At 37.6% G+C, this 18,229-nt stretch overlaps 1 protein-coding gene across 2 annotated transcripts in view; it reads right to left on the reverse strand.

Annotated features, from left to right (window-relative positions):
• The window catches only part of EDIL3 (EGF like repeats and discoidin domains 3), a 267,842-nt gene that overhangs the window by 66,536 nt on the left and 183,077 nt on the right, over positions 1-18,229 (reverse strand). For both annotated transcript variants that reach the window (XM_068666882.1, XM_068666881.1), the window contains one exon: positions 12,548-12,729. In XM_068666882.1, coding sequence (XP_068522983.1) covers positions 12,548-12,729 — 182 coding nt within the window. The remainder of the gene's footprint in view (positions 1-12,547; positions 12,730-18,229) is intronic.

Genomic DNA, 18,229 nt, shown 5'->3' on the forward strand with positions numbered 1-18,229 from the left:
ATGCTGGTGAGAAACATGGATACTTGCCAATGGAAATGTTTGTAATAAACTCAGGAAAGGAGTAACCTGACATGATTCCTGCAATACTGCGAAATGTAATGAGCCTGAAAGCTCCCTCCTATGATTTCTTCTCAGTCTTCAAGCACAAGGGGCCCTGAGCACAATGAACATTGCTGCTTCACTCAGAAGGCATGTCTGAAGCAGGGGCTGCAGTGCAGGACTCAGCATGTGATGAGGTTCAGGATGGCCAGAGAAGGTCAATTCCTATTATACTCCCTGCTGCAGAGTATCACCATTCCTCAATGCAAAGTGCTTGTATATCTTGCCTGTCTGTGGCTTTTTGTTATTCTCCTAACCAGCACTGTCAGCAGAGCTTCTCCAGGTTTAGCTGAAGGAATTAATGCAGTCAGGATAGCAGCAGTAATACGAGTCCTAACTAGCATCCAGATGAGGTAAGGTAGTGATTTATCCATGGTGGCATTCCAGCTGTTGCTTCTGTTCTGGAATGGGAGTTTGCTACATGGAAAAGCCAACTTGTTTTATATTAAACTTGTGATAGTCTAGAAGAATAAACACAGTCATTTGATATATGTCACTTTACAAATGGTAATTCCATTGTGTGATTGTGGGATTTTACCTTGCAGGCAAATTGATGAAATACCCCGTTATTTCAGATCTCAAACCCTCTTTGTTTCACTGACCTGGATGCAGATCCAGAAAAGATTCTTCACATCTTTCATACCAAATCCTCTGTAAGCTTACCCTCCTGACTATGTTGTTCAGTGTGCCTCACCCAACTCTTTCCCCATATGGTAATAACAAATGGCTCTCAAGTCTTCCCTGTACTCACAGCTTAGTCCGAGCCAGCCATTTAAAAGTAACTCAATGTCTTTGCTTTCTTCAATTAGACCATTTATGTTTCAAGCTAGGAATGCCAAATCATTGGCATAAATTGTCCCATTCATTTAATTTCCATGTCTGTAGAAGGATCAGAATGTAGGTCAAAACCCACTTGTACAGAAAACATAAATACAGGGACTGTTTGGATCAAGCTGTAATATTCATATGGAGGAGCGTACACTATGAATATTACCAAAAAGCACTCACTTCATTTGGCTTTTGCTGAGAACTTTCACTTTATGCCTTAGAGACTTTACATAATTAGACAGACTAAAAACTTGCTTGGTCTGTTTCTTCTTCTTATTAAGCCATTATTTTAGTCCCAAAGGTAGTTGTTATGAATGTCATTAACAGGATGATATGAATTATTCAAATACTGGTGTGTTTAGCCTGTCATCTCAAAAAGAGGTCCATAATCAATCTCACATTGCTCAGAGGTCTGAAGCCCTGTAAAATTTCATCTCATTTACAAATTCCTGATTAAATGGGTATTAACTACCTGCAATTTAAGGTTAGCTAAGAAACACTAAAATTGTTTATTGCTATTATTAATTTCTTCATATACCTTGAATTTTGGTATCCTTTTCACTTCTTTGACATGCTTATATCTCAAAAACAAAACAAAACAAAACAAACAAAAACAAACAAGAAAACACTGAAACCAAAACCCAACCACCAACCAACCAGCTCAACAAACAAAAAAAACACTTCCCCAAATTGTCTAGAATAATTCTTACAGTTCCAGTCAAAGAATGTGTAAATAAAAACAATTGCCAAAGAAAATATCTAGATGTATTTCCACACGTAAAATACAATTGATCGAAGGCTCTAAGAGTTTAGAAGTAAGATGACAGGCTCAGGGCACAGAAACAAACATGCCCTTTTCTTTTAATCCTACATGAAAACCATCTTTCTTTAGGGAACGGAAATAAATTCAGAAGGTAAAATCTTAAAATCACCATGCAAATATATTCAGTTAAAGCTCTTTAACTTGCCTTTGACAAATATCAGAGGTATTTTCTGTTGCATCCTTTCAATATGTTTTTAAGGCACTTTGGTAGCTGCGCTGCAGTAAAAACTGCGGTAACAAGTATGATCTGCTCTGAAGCAACTGGGAAGAATTCCCATTTTGGACTTCAGCATGCCTTGCCTACGTCCTGCATCTTCTCAAGCCAAGACTTAGATGGAAATGTGTTAGAAAATGACAGGTCTGTTGAAGAAAATCTCTTCATTAGATTTAAATGTTAGAAAAAAAAAATTTAAAAAAAAAACTGAAATTAAATGCATCCACTGAAAGATGGAAGCTGTAGCAAAAACTGGAATAGCTGAGAGCATGCAGGAGATTAAGGCTTCCCTGGCAATATGGTATCTCTGCTGGGGGTTTTGCAAGTTCTCAGCTTATTTTAACACACAAGGAAACTGAGTTCTTTCACCAGAATACACCCAGTAAGTGATAGCAGTGATACCAAATGGTGTATGAGCAACATGTGTGGAGAGCACTTCTTAACCATAGCTCACTACCCCTTCTTTGTTTTATGCAGTTTATAACTAGAGGAGACAGAAGGGGAAGAGTTTCACTGAAGAGTGCTTTCACAGGACACGATTGTTATGGGCTATGTAAAGGACAGAGCTGCTTTACTGTGTCGTCTTAGCTATGCCAGCCTTAGGAGATGTTACAAACCCAAACGCAGTCTGGATTTTTTGCAAGGAGTTTATGAGGAACATGCTAGACTTCCTTAGCCAGTAACGTAACAGTGTTTTCAGTTCCTAAAAAACTTGTGATGCGGTATTTCAGTTTTCATAATGCAGATCATAAAAATACACTTTCTTACCCATTTTCTTCTTAGTTTGACATAATCCTCATAATCATCATATACCCTCTTAAAACCTTTTCCAACGGGCCTGGTTTTATGCTGCCTATCATGCTGGTCATAGTATCTTATTGTTCTTCCCATCTGCAAACACCTGGAAGCGCTTTTCTAGGTAGCCCAGAGTCTTTTTCATTGTCAGTTTACAGAAGATCCAAAGCATGCTGAAATTCCAGTTGTAACTAGTTGTAACTTGCCGACTGACCTGGTAATGCTGATTATAACTAGAACAATTTTTATATTCTGTTCACCTTGTGATACAATTTTTGGGAGAAATACAAATGGGAAAATAGGAGTACATGAAAGCAATACTTCCTACATATTGTCATCTTTGAGAATAATCTGTTAGTTGCTATGAGACTGGTTGTCTAGGGAGAAAGGCCAAGGTTTTAGATGGACGCAAGTGGAGTAAAGAGGTGGATTAATAAGCACACAGGTGGCAGATGGCTTTGTTTCTGCTGAAAAGACTATATCACCCACATGATTTTGTCACCCACAGATGTTATTACAAAAAAGGAAGAATAGGCTTGAATGATTAATCCCCTCTGAACCTTAAAAAATTGCCTGAATATTGGTTGAATCACAACAAACACATTTTTCATTATTTCTTGAAATTAACAACCAATAAATAAATAAGTTAACATATAAATATAAAAAATTATCCTTGAGCATCCTAATGCTTAGAAAAAAAACAAACAAACAAAAAAAAAAAAACAAAACTCTCCTATCATTTTTATTAGCTCTGCTTTTTTCCTTAAAATATTTTCTCCTACAAAAACTGATAGAAAATAGATTTGATAAAATGTAAAATGCTTTTGTCTTTCCAATAGAACAAGAAAAGTAACAAGTAACTCAACATTGGAAAAATCTTATTGAGATCTTCAGACTTTATAGAATCATAGAGTGGCTTGGGTTGGAAGGGACCTTAAAGAACATTTGGTTCCAACTCCTCTGCCATAGGCAGGGATGCCACCCACTAGACCAGGTTGCCCAGGGCCTTGTCCAATGTGGCCTTGGGCACAGCCAGAGATGGGGTATCCACAGCTTCTCTTGGCAACTTGTTCCAGTGCCTCACCACCCTCTGAGTGACGAATTTCCTCTTAAAATCTAGTCTAAATCTCCCCTTTTAGCTTAAAACCATTCCCCTTGTCCTACCTTTATCTGCCAAGCAAAAAGTTGCTCTCCATCTTTTTATAAGTATTGAAAGGCAAAAAGGAGGTCTGGTGGAGCCTTCTGTTCTCCAGGCTGAACGTCTCCATCTCTCTCAGACTGACTTCATAGGAGAGGTGCTTAAGCCCTCTGATCATCCTCATGGCCCTCCTCTGGACCTGCTCTAACAGGCTTTCTTGTACTGGGGGTACCAGACTCAGATGAAGCACTCTAAGTGGGGCCTCACAAGGGCAGAGTAGCGGGCAGGCTCTCTCTGAATGCAGCCATGCAGCCAAATCCTTATCCACCGAATGGTCCACTTTTCAAATCCAATCTCTCTACAATTTGGGGATCAAGATGTTATGTGGGAATATCAAAGGCCTTATAGAAGTCCAGGCAGATGACAGCGGTCAGTGTTCCCTTGTTGACTGATGCAGTTACTCCCTCACAGAAGGCCACCAGATTGGTCAGGCATGCTTTGCCCTTGGTGAAGCCATACTGGCTGTCTCAGATCATCTTCTTGTCCTGCATGTGCCTTAACATTGCTTCCAGCAGGATCTGTTCCATGATCTTCCTGGGCACAGAGGTGAGGATCACTGATCTGTAGTTCTCTGGGTGCTCTTTTCTACCCTTTTTAAAAATGGGAGTGATATTTCCCATTTCCCAGTCACCAGGGACTTTGTCTGACTGCCAGGACTTTTCCAATACAATGGACAGAGGCTTAGAAACTACATCAGCCAGTTCCCTCAAGACCCTGGGATGCATTTCACCAGGTCCCACAGACTTGTACCTGTTCAGTTTCATCAGGTGGTCCCAACCCTGCTCTTCACTTACAGTGACAGGGACTCTGCTTCCCCAACCCCTGCAAAAGAGCCTTATCAGTGTCTCTTTATCTTAACCACTCAGGAAAGTAGAAGGTTAGAAGAATGTGAAAGTAAAACTCACTCCTGTTTTTCAGTCCACAGAATTGAAGTTCCAGTGAAATTAGAAGGTCTTTGAGATTACAAGCACAGGTCACCATTTCCAGCAGATGTCTACGGGTTTACTTCAGAACCGGTATTCCTGCTTTAGTACCATGGTGCTGGCAACTCCTACACTCCCAACAGCCTACATAAGACCATAACTTTTTTCCACCACCTCTAAAATTGCAGAGAAATTCCAAGGTGCACACAGGAACTGCAAGAGTCTGTAAAGCTCGGGCTGTGTCAGAGCTTTGACTCTATGTCCAGCATAAGGGAAACTTCTGTCACAGATGAACTCAGCACCCATGTGCTGCTCTGGGGCCATCAACACACAAGTAAGTGTATATACATGCCTCTGTATTGAGAAAAAAAAATAATATATATATATATATATATATATATATATATATATATATATGTTAATATATTCATATGTAACTCTACCTTTTCTTGAACTTTAGCTGTAGTGAAGTAACTTGAACCAGTTCTTTTCTAGAAGTGAGACTTGGCAGAAGACTAATTTTTAAGTAAAGATCATTTGGACTGCTGGTTTTGAAAGTGAATATTTATGACATAAAATATGGCATTTTTGACTATCACACACCAGCACAGCATCATCTAAGTGCTTTAGACGCTGTTGTCCCCGGGGGGGGGGGGGTGGTGATGCCCACACAAAGCTCCATTACAGCTAGCAAACCACCACACAGGCGCAGGGGCACCTACACATGCAACTTGTTATTGGCACAAGGAACCAGACAGACATGGATATGACCATTTTAGCATGCCACCACTTGCTGCTTTGATTACTTTTAATATTAAGATGGTAAATGTAAAAAAATCCTTAGGTCAAAATAGATGGTGTCACAGAAATAATAAAACAATGCATTTAAAAGTACTGTTCCTTCAGTCGTTCAGCCATATTACAGGGAGTTATTAAGGAAAGCTGATGTGCGGGCTGACAGAGCGTGTTATGGATAGTGTTTATAACAGCATCAAGTTTCCGTTGCCATGGGAATGCTAACTCTGAACCGGCTGCTTTTGTATCTCTGAAACCTCAATCAAAAGTTGTTTGAATATGTCTCTGTGTGGGTGTTTGTGTGTATGAAGAATGAAACTAGGAGATTTAAGATAATATCAAATAGACACCAGGATAGGGGACACAAGGGAGTATCTGGATGACTAGACTAGGAAATAGGCTTCCAGTCCTTTTGTTTTCTTGTCTGAGAACATAAACAGCATTTTTAGACTATGCTAAACATATAGGTGTTGAGGGAGATCTGCAGCTTGTAGACATTGGTATTGAGTTCACTGAAGTCAGTGAATTTGTGGCAAACTTTGACCATTTGAAGATATTTACTAATTCCTGTAGTTCAATGGTCCTATGTGGAGCTGCTTTGAGAGAATTCAACTGCACGTTCCTTATTAGTTTCTGTTTTCTCCTGTCAAGGACTTTCAGGTACTTACTGCCACTTGTCAATATTCTCCAAGGAATACTTTAATACTAAGTAAAATTTTGGATTGTTGACAAAAAATGAAGAGCTTAAATACATTTTTCAGCATTTAACTTACCAAATTAAGTCTTTCTATATGGTTCAAATCACCGTACATGATGAGTCTGAGATCGTATTTCATAAGGTTCACTTGGCCACATTATTCTAAGCTGAGAGCTATATTAAGTAATATTAAATATTTAATCTATGATGACAGGTATTTTTGGAAGCTGATACAACAGTACTCATGAATGAGGAAATGAACTTTGACAAAATGAATGGTTTGACAGATGGTAGTTTGCTTAGAGCCCTTACTAACAGATGTTTGAATGAATGTTCTGCAAGACCTCTGTGTATTTTAGGTTTTATCGTTTTATTAGCAAATAGCTATCATCTGGTGTATACTTGCTCTTTGGAAGTTCTTGATGTGGAAGCTGCTAATTTTTCAGTGCCTTTTTTTTTGGGGGGGGGGGGAAATAAATAAATAGATAAGTAAAAATAAAAAAATATATACTTTTTTTTTTGTGTGTGTGTGCGCGTGTGTGTGTGCATTTAGGATGAGAACAATGGAACTTATAAAGCCTTTACTATAAATAATTTTTTCATGTGTCAGAATGAGTAGTTTTGTGAGATTCACATCCACACAACCAGAGATGGGACTGAAGCTGCAGGTGGTGTGAGAGACACCCATGTAAAAAAATAAATTAAGCCACAGATAAATACATAAATAAGATTTACCGAACAGAAACAATACTCCAATATATTTAGAACAAATTAAAAGAAAAAACAAAACAAAACAAAACAAAACTTTACAAAAGCATGAATAATCACTAAATAAGGTGTTTCTGGTATAGCAACTGGACTTTGGATCCTCTCAAACAAGTATCCTAACAAGGATCCTAAGTATCTCTCTGGAGAAATGGTTCATGATATTTTAATAATGGATAACTAAATATATATACATTTTTATGTATTTCTATTTAATAACTTACATTTGTATACAACAATCTCTGGCAACAGTTTACATGATCAACCAGTTTCCACACTGGTGTAATGCACAGTAACTAGTTCATTTTCTTAGTATTCTCTGGATGTAATGTATGCCCATATCTGCTTTCTGTGCCTTTGGATTAATATCGACCTTGTAAAAACAATTTCTATATCCAAAAGTCCCCAGAGCACTTTAAAAAACGAGGTGGTAGTCTCTCAAATACCATTACAATTTCAGCAATTACCAGGCTTACTCCTCACAGGGATCCTCTTCTCAATCATGAGACCATCAGAAATTACAGGATCTCTTGTTCTCAGATGTGACAGCCCAGTTGTGCAGCAGCAGCAGCAATTATGGGGCCACCAGCAGGCACTGATCTTTTCCATTTCTTCCCTAATCAAGCAACCACAGCCAAGACCAGGAACAAATTTACTCTATCCTTCCCTTAGTCAAAACTTCACTGCACACTCAGATTTTTGCTGGCATGAAATCTGGTACGTTTCACCCTGTATCTCTTGTATGCCTTCACCCACCTTCTTATCTCATTCTAAAACTAACATATTTCTGAGACTGATGCTCCTGGGCTCCCTGGTATGTTCAGCATTTAAGTCAGCCCAGTCTGTGGCTCTGCTGCTCCAGGCTCCCTGACATAGTTGGCTAAGTACTACTGTTCTTGTGCCAGTCAACATTTAGAAAGGTTGATCAGCCATATATTAATGAGTAATACCAATGCACTGATGTTATTTATAGAACACGAAGGTCATACCCCCCCCAGAAGTCTGAAGAATTGAGGCTCTTATCTGACAAGGCAATATTCACCCACCTTGCTCTCTCATCCCCGAGCATGGTTCTTCCACGTGTACCCTTCTGCCAAAGTTACTCACACACTTTAACTGCATGACTTATCTATTTTGGTACTGTACACCATTCCTTACACTGCTGTTTATATTGAACTATTTTATCTTGTCTTATGGTGTTCATAACATTCCAGCTCATACGTTTTCTGTATATCCACCATGGCTGAAGTCTTTGTGTGTTACAGGAATAATAACTGCAGTGATACAAAAAAGGATAATGTTGTGTGGGAGGATAAGGTAAATTAGCCATGAACAGAAGAAAAATGAGTTAAGAAATACGAGGTTTGGATGAGTTACTAAATACAAGCTTTGGTTAGTGAAACTGGGAGAAGAACAAATCTAATGTTTAGGCATGGATCTGTAGGTTAGAAATCACTAAAGAGGAGACAGATTTAGAAGGTCCTCTTACAGGTTTTTGTTAGAGATTAGCAGTTCTCATTAAAATATTACCATTACATCACAGGAAAGCAGACCATGGTACAGAGAAACAGTCGTGAGTGGGAAGGAAAATGGTACAAACAGAGAAAATGTGACAAGAAGGAGAAGAGGGATGACTGAAGGTAAGTATGTGAGAGTCAGAATCATAATTTAGGATTTGATCCATTCCACTGAAGCATCTAAAACGACTTTGGATATGGCAGAGAGAGAATACAAACAAAACCCTGCCATGGCCATTTCTATATTGCCTAGAAAAAATATAATGTGAACTATGCTGAAGGAAAGAACATAGATATGAACTATGTGGAAGGAAGGAGTAGAGATAAAATGAAATCAGAATTAAAAGAAGGAGCATATTTTAAAGCCATGAATGCAAAAGGACAAAAAGGTAAAGAGAAATCAGTGCTCATTTAACAAGAGAGTTCTGAAAAGGGGAAAAAAAAAAAAAAAGAATATTAACAGAAAAGACAAAGTGACGACAAAGTGACCATTTTGACAGATGGAACAATTCAGGAAATACAGAATTGTGGAAACACAGAAGACCAATGAGATTTATTTATTTTTTGCTCACTGTATTTAAAAACATTAAAAGTCAGTGTTACTTGTAAAGCAGTGAACAATACACATGGGTGTTGTTTTATCAGTGTCAACCTATGCGGAGAAACAGAGGTCAGCAGAACTTTAAAAGGGAGATATGACTTACTCTGACTTTAATTTGCTTTCAAAAACATGGTCACTGACCCTTTAAATCACAAGCCAATTACAAGCATTGTAGTGCCATTACTAATTACATGTGGAGAGTGTAAATTTAAAATGGCAATTTCAATTTTCAGGTCATTTAGAGAATGTGGGAAAATGAAATTGCATACTAATTAGTTCATGTGTGTCAGACACCTGAAAGATTAGAGAAAAAAAAAACCTGCACTCATTACAAGTGAGTTATAACCAAAGCACTCAAACCTTTCATTTGTCAAGCTGCATATAAATAAAGAAATTAAATGACAAAGAAAATTGATAATGATGGAACAAGGCAAAAATAGGAATGGGCCTTTACATAATTATATTTTGTGGGACTTTGCCCATTATCCAACATCTTCCTCTAGGATTTATCTAGCATTAGAAACTGTAATAGAGTAACAGGCTACAGCTTCAGGTTCACTGCATTAAATGTTAATTTACATTTCCTAAAAATGTAATTTCTGGTTTCAAAGTTTAGATTTAATTTCTGTCACACTTTCACACTGTTTTTCAAAGTGCCATAATCTGGACCAGCTGCTCCATCTCCCAGACCAATGTAGAGAAGGTCCCATACACAGACCCTCTAAATTATGATCCAGGTTGAAGTTGGTGAGACGGTCAAGAAAGTAAAAATAAGAGTAAGCTGTTGTTAGGAGGACTTCTCCCACAAGAGCAGAAGGAAGTTACCCAGAAACTTAGCAGATCCGAGTAGCCTCACTTTTTTATAAGTTTCCACAATTGCTGAAGAAGCACCTCCCTGGCCATTATGGAAGCTGTGTAATTATAGCATACGAGACTTCTGTGTTCCTCTTCTCTCAGCATAAACTGTTCACTCGTACAGGGGTCATATTGCAGTCTTGAAGAACCATACAGGGCTCCAGTGTAAAGGACTACTACACAGTGCATAAGATGTGAGTTTGTGAAGTACTTTATCCTTGCCAAATCAAAACAGGATTTCTCCAGAACACTAAAAATTACTTTTTATCTATAAGTATCATCTCCTTATAAAATTTAGATTTCTCTCTCCATGTGTTTTAAGGAGAAAAATCATCAGAAAAGGAAAAAAAAGTCCTCTTAAGATTTAAATGTGTTTTAATATTGCAAACCCTGAACTCAAAAAAAAAAACAAAAAAAAAACAAAAAAAAAACAACAAACACAGTTGGAAAGTTCTGTGAAAACTAGAGACCAAAGTTTATTTCTGAGGAAAAATGAGAAGAAAAAGAAAGGAATGCTAGGAGCTTACTACACATTAATCATATCACTTAATTAGCTTTTTAGAGAGTCCTTACATACTAGGGCTGTCAAAATTACAGAATAACCCGCAGGGGATTGGCACTACCTAGATTGGGTCATTAACTCCAAAAAAGGAACATATTTTTCAAACCTCATGCCCTGGGCTGAAATTTGTAGAAATATTTCTCCTTTGGTCCAACCTTCCTTCCAGGTAAGCACAAAGATAAGACTTCCCTGGGAGCAAAGTCCAAGGCACACATAATTACGGTCTGGGTAGAAACCTGCCCAGTTCTCTGAGAGCTGCCTCAATGACAGGTGCTGGCTTTGCCAAGTACCAACATGGAAGCAACTGGCTGCAGGCAGTCTGCATCCAGGCCACCTTCGACTACAGCCATATCTAAGACGGGACCAGTGCTAAATGATTCTGACTCTTTTCTCCACACTTTTTAATAAAACCCACACCCTGAAGCAGCCCCAAAAGCTAATGTAACATGGACATTTTTCATTATCTGTTAGCTACATTAGCTTTCCACTCCTGCAAACATAATTCGCAAGTCTCTTTGTGTTGTTCTTTCCAGGTCTTTTTCAATATATAAATTTCACAAACTTCCCAACCCCCTCCAGTCAGAAGAAAACTGACTTCAGATATGTTGAAAGACCTTTGTGTTTTCACTCTGCAGTGAATAACAAACAGTAACATAGGCTTCATTTTTCAGAACTGACAAAACCCAGCATTCTCACCACACCAGCTCCAGAGAACTTCATCAAACAGCGCTTTGTGCCTGTTCTCCAAACAAGAAAAATGAACAGGCAATCCTGTACACTTTTTCCCCAAACATCTGGGAAACCCTCACAAAAATTGCAAATGGTAGTCAGCATGAAAACTTGAATAAAAATTATGCAACGCACACAAAGGTAGGTAGGTTCGAGAAAAGTGTATCTGACACTTTCAGGAGACATATGGACAGCTCATCTCAGTGCTGGTAGATAAGATGGTCAGGTACTGTCTTCTCCTCTTCCTGTGGTGGGTTCACTGGAAGGGAGGCACCCTATTCACATGTTGACTGTAGTGATTAGTACGAATGTTTCTTTCCACGAGTATCTGGCATCACTTTTATTAACAGTTGACGACACTAAAGCTTAGCCTAATTCATATATAATAAAAATGTCACAAAACTAAAGACCTATAGCAATCACTAGGCAATCATTACCTTCATTAAAATACAGCCACAAGATTTTACATTCTACTGCTTCATGAGACTTATATCAAAGTCATCTGCTGCTGGCAGAGAAATCCGGCCCACAAAGGGGGCACTGCCATTTGAACTATTCTAGCCGTAACATCCTCAAGCAGGAATGGAAAAATGTGTATTTTCAGCCCTGCAGATATGGTTGAACAACTATTTCAACCTTAATTACAACAGTTCCCGTTACTTCCAGCATGATGCACACAACGCTTAACCTATGTGCACCGAGCAGCTCAGCAGAGAGGACATACAATTCCCGCAGGCTCTGGTACAGCCAAAACCACATTAAAGCAGTCTAGAATTATGCCCAAGGAGTGTGTCAAAGTACCTCCACCAAGAGATATCACTACTAAATGCTACTAACGACCTAATGAGCAAATGTAGCATATGTGGAAAGCTGCTTCCTTGGAAAGAGTCTTTATAAATTTGCTTCTGTGGCTTAAAGTCACAATGGAACATATGCACACTTTTTTTTTTAAATAAAAAAGATCTGTGCATTTGTAAAGTTGAGATTATTACTGTTTTGCTACTAAATAGTCCCTTTTAGTCTAGGCTACATTTCTGACAGTGAATAAGAATCTAGCTGTTAGTTTACCACTTGTCTTCATCAGTTTCTTAAGTGACTCTGGCAATTGAATCAAGGAGATTTTTTCTCCTCAGCTCCATCTGTTACCTGAATCCACGGCCATCTGTCATTTTCTGCAGCAGTCCAAGCGTTCACAAGACCCTTCTTATTAAGTCGTGCATAGTATGGATACCATTTCTGGAGTCCAAAGAGAGCTCGATGAGTGGATGATGCAGTAATTTGTTGATTTGACACAATTCCTCCTTCTATTCCTAGTGGGCCAGAGCATCCTATGAATGGAAACAAGAAACGTGTGCAACCGAAATTATTTCTTTCTCTGAGTCCCAAATGGTTGCAATTACAAACAGCATACAAATAGATCCAGAATATCATGTTAAATACCTTATTAGAAGAGATTTAAAGCGCTTAAGTAGCATCTTCTTAAAAAAAAAAAAAAAGAAAGAAAAAAGTACAGAAATATAGTTTGTAAGTAACTATTCCCATTACAAACTTAATGAAATCAGTAAAGATTTCCATTTCTTTTAGTTTGTTCTCTCTGAAGAGCTGTCTGTGCTTTACAGATACCAACATCAAGAAAATGATTCTTATATTCAAATACTGAAATAGCCGATAAAAGCAAAATTCTCTAATTTCTGTAAAGTTCCACATTGCTACTCGTGCTATAAAGGTCAGAATTTAGCCAATACTCTTCAACTTGTTATTGCAGTCATCTTTAGAAACACGAATCTATAAATATAGTATGCATTTACTCTGAAAAAAGTTAAAGGTCTTATGCACCTAATGAGCAAACCACAATTTATGTATTTAACTGTAATGTTTAAATGTTCCTAACTTTAAGAGTGATATTCAGCCAGAACAGCAGTACGTGTTGATGTAATCTTTCTTAAAGCCATGACAGTTTTTAAACATATTTTTCTGAAGCCACCCAACTTGGGTACATCAACAATAGCATTCAGTTATTGTAAGCAATCCAAACAGAAAAAAAAAATAGAAAAATAAAAAAATAAATTCTTTATATCCAAATGATTGTCAGCCTGCCTACTATTAAATATCACCAACCACTTTCAAATAATTTTTTTTTTATTTGATTCTGATGCACAATATCGAGAGAAGTACACTGCAGGAGTATGAAATGTAGCAGTTCATCTGCTCAGTTGTTCAAAAGATCTGCTGCATGGGTCAACTGCACCTTGGCAACTTTAAACTCAACAGAACAGAGAGGATATTTACTTACACTTTAGTCTTTCTCAGAAGCCTGTCAGTGCATTCACCTTAAGCACTGTCCAGGAATGAACTCTGAAATGGTACTACTATGAAATCCTTACACCATATGGGCAGAAAGTCACAAATGATTTAATTCTTCATTAATTTAAAGGCACAGAGAAGGAGAAGTGACCGGCACAATTTGCTCTTCTCAGCAGAAGCTGAGGCAGGGAGACAGTGCTAGGCAATGCAATCCCTGGGTATTACGCGTTACTGATAATGGAGACAAATAAAACTAAATTGCAGCTTTAAGTTGTTTACAGAGGAAAGGCCATGGGTAAGCAGGTGCTTGGGTTCTGAAAGAAGAAAGTAAAATCCCATGGTTGACTTCCAAATGTGTTACTTCTCAAATGAGAAACCGGCTTTTCTTCCAGGAAAAGCTCAAGTGAAACCTTGGCCCCATTGAAATTAGTGACTGACATGAACCACACTGTACCATAATATCAAGCACAGCCCACTAAACTCGCCTAGAGTCTAAAACTGTAGTTTTACGTTTTTGCATCACATACTTCCCAACAACGAAGGCGATGCAATCAGAACTTGACTAATAACTCTGTCAATGCTGTGCAAAATGCAACAAAATGCAGCTCACTCTCCTGCTGCTGTGCCAGATGCATACAAGAGCCAGAAGAAAACAAATTCCTTGTCACCAGTACAGGTAAGTACAATATATGAAGTATTAAAAAAAAAAAAAAAAAAAAAAAAGTCTGTTGGGAAAGTATAATTTTTCACTGTGTTATCAACTGTTACTTAAAAATTGGAAGACCTATGGAACCTTAACTCTGTTTTTGAAGTCTGTTCATCTAATTTACTTATTAGGACATCTTCATCATTTCATAATGGAAAAGAAAGCAGACATGTGTCTCTATATGTATATATATAAATACAAAACTCACAGGTACATAGAGGACAGATTCCACCTTGCCATGAAACTCATCACTACAAATAGCAAGTATAGATTGATAAATATTTAAAATTAGAGATTTGGGGAAACAGAAGAGATGTGGAAACAGAAGAGAAGTCTCTAAGAAGAGCTTAAAAAGGCAGTGTAGATGCATAGCAGGTATTTTCACATGGATGTGGAGCATACAGCTGTATTATGTCTTGTCCTGGGGATGAGGGCCCATGACAGCCTTGCTAGCATTATTCAGTGACCTAACAGGAAAATCATATGCATGAGGACAGGACCCCAACATGTATCAGGGTCAGTTTTGACTGAGCTGGAGAGTAGGAGTATCTGGCCTTAACAGATAATTTTCAAAAGCAGAACATTTATTTGCCACCAAGACCCTCAATCTCCCATAGATGTCCCAAATTTGTCAGAAGAGACAAGGATTTCTAGCTTTTTAGGTGCAGAACTGTGTAAGACTTCAGCTGAAGGCATGCTTGTTCTCATGCTTAGTATGTGTTAAAAAATACTTGAAATACTGCTTGTTCTCATGCTTAGTATGTGTTAAAAAATACTTGAAATACATGTGAACTTCTTTCAGGAGACATGCAAATTTTCTGTTCTACATTGAAGGCAGATAAATTACCAAGTACAACACTTACTGTGCTTTGTCAGCTATATGTCCATATATGGTCAAAGTGTTTACCTTCCCTTAGATTTAGGAGGATTTTTATTCCTGAAATCCAAAGCAACTCCCTACCTTCAGGGAATAGGTACTTCATTGTACAAACTTACTTTAATTGCAGTTCCAGTCTTGGTTTATCATGTTTGTCATTTTTTCAGTGTGAATTAATCCCAAATTCATCACTTCTAGAAGTTAAAGATGCTAGTCTTTAAGATACTACATTGGTGTTCATTGGTGTGTAGGAAACAGTAGAATAGGTATTACTTTCTAAACAATATCAGCTCTATAACATAATATGTATGTATGCACTAATAAGATATGTTTTAAGATTTTTTTCTCTGCCATGATATAAATTAGATTATTCTCATTAGGTGGTGGGAAATTTCAGTTAAGCCTCATGCTTACAGGTCCATGACTTGCAATACCATCCTACTGCCATGAACATAGCACTGCCAAGAAATTAAGCAACTTTCTAGGCACAGGCCTGGCATACGGACCCTGAGGAAGCCCACTCAAATCTAACTACTCCTGAGATGTTAGATGCATGCATAGTAATGGCTTGTTTTCTTGAGAAGTCTTATCTCGAGCTTGATGACACTGAATTTAATCTTCTGTTTCATAGCCAGGTCAATTGGTACTTCAAGATCTTTATAAAACTCTTCAGTACATTTTAGAAATGATAATTACATTTCTTAAATTTTCATTTTGCTATGTTGCTCCTCCAAAAGATATTGAACTTCAGTGGAGGTTTTGCTATGACTCTACAAGTAAGCTCTTTCCACAGTTATCACTGCCCATTTACCCATCCTTGTGTTCTTTCTTTTTAATCAGACATTATTCTACAGGAAAACTTTTCAATTTACTTTCTTTTATCAGTTGAAAGGAAATAGTTGAACACATTTTTGTGTTTCAAATACTGCACAGAAAATGGACTTTCTTTACCCATATGCTCATTAACTTCTTCCAAGTAGGCCAAATAGATTTGTGAGTCATGCTTTCTCCTTACAAAAGGTATAATGAAACTATTACTCTCCAAATTCCCAAGAAATTTACTTTGCCTGAAAACTACCATCTGAATCACCTGCCTCTGGTTCTATCAAGCATGTTTTATCAGTGACTAACTGTTTACAGACTAGCTGCTGTACAAAGATACTCAATTTGGACCACAAACAGTAATTTAATTTAAGATACCAATTGTTCCTTTTAGTGCTTCATGGCTGTGATTTGCTATAGACTTCTAACAATGGAGAAAACAAGCAGAAACAGCCTTTGGAGACTGTCTTTTAAACAAAACTAAGATATGCATGTTTGCAGAACAGGTACAAGCCACATTGGTTTGTTGTTATATCTCCGCTACTATTAAATCAACAGTTCATTTAACAAAAAATCATGACAGCTTGGCAAGCTGCAGTCTCCAAGGGAGTGATAATACCACTGCTGTGTCTGTGCAATTCAGTCTGGTCAACGTCAGTCACCAATTTTATTAGTTAATGTGAACACACTGGGGTATGACAATCAACTTGATAAAAAAAAAAAAGAAAAAAAAAAAAGTTAAAAAATCAGGTAGTAGCAATTAAAAAGCTGTGTGACAGGTTGCTGATACAGATTCACAAGGCTGATTTTGTCATCTGGAGCTGTTACTTTTAATGTCATTGAATAGCAAAATACTAACAAGCAATTTTGCTTTTAGTCCTATAGTGGCAATTGTTATTCACTAAATAAAGCTGTATTGATGTTTCTATAAATCTCATTAAAAAACACAAACCTATGCCCACAATACCCCATTGGCCATGAAGAAGACACAGTGCAAAACTGTACCACAAAGTAGGTTCATGTTTTATAATGGATCCATTGAAAGATGGCAAAAGTCAACAACTCCACAGAAAAAATTAAGGATCTTTTCAGTTCTTTGGAGAACTTCCCACCAACCCATCTGAAGATGGAATGGCTATAAAACTCCCTCGAATGTTCCTTTTATAATCTCAGGCATAACCAGGTCTGAAATGCAACATACTGTTTTGCACCACAAAGCAAGTAACAATTAGTCCAGATGTCCAGATTTCACTTGTACACCTGGGGTATATGGTTCAACAAGGCCCCCAGATAAAAGATGAGAAGATGAGTTCTGTGTTTACACCCTAGTCTCTTAAAAAAATAATAAATAAATAAATAAATAAATATATATATATCTATCTCCCTAGCTGAACAAAAATACTTAATGCAAAAGGAAATATGACCTTTAGCTTATTGGCATCTCTAAACACATAAAGAAGAATAGGCAGATATGTCACTGATTCCTGCTCTTAACAGGGAGAGAGAAACCAATTCAAGATAAAAAATTAGTACTTGTAGGAGATAAGAAGCAGAAAGCACTGGGTAAACATGTTACTTGAGTATATTTAATTTGGATGACTACATTTATGTCAGTCCACAAATTAAGAAAAACCTCCAAATGGTTTAAAAATTACTTGAAAATGTGAAGATTATGCCTCTGTAAACAGAAGAAAAAGATTTCTTGTTATTGACAATGAAGCATGTCTGATTTTGCAGCATGAATATATAGCTTTCATTTTCTCTGTTGGTTTCTCTCTAGCTAACGTCATCAAAACAAACAGATGCAAATTTGAAGGCATGCAGAAAACAAATCTGCTTTAGACATCTGCAATTCTGTCTATCTCCAAGCTCCTCATTTTCTGGAATGAGATTACTCTGGCTGTACTTAGCACAGCACGGTAATTGTGCCGAACACAAACCCTGACAATGGGATTACAGATGACCTCTGATATTGCAGTAATTAATGCCAATACACGCATCAAATCCCCACCAAGCAATCTAGGCTTCATCCTCCTGTTTCTTCATGTTCTTCCCCATGCCATCCATACCTCCCTTCCCAGTTTGTTCTGTCTCTTCAGGTTTTAACGAGTTTATTTTT

Source organism: Anas acuta, chromosome Z (assembly GCF_963932015.1).
Source record: "Anas acuta chromosome Z, bAnaAcu1.1, whole genome shotgun sequence".
NCBI lineage: Eukaryota > Metazoa > Chordata > Aves > Anseriformes > Anatidae > Anas > Anas acuta.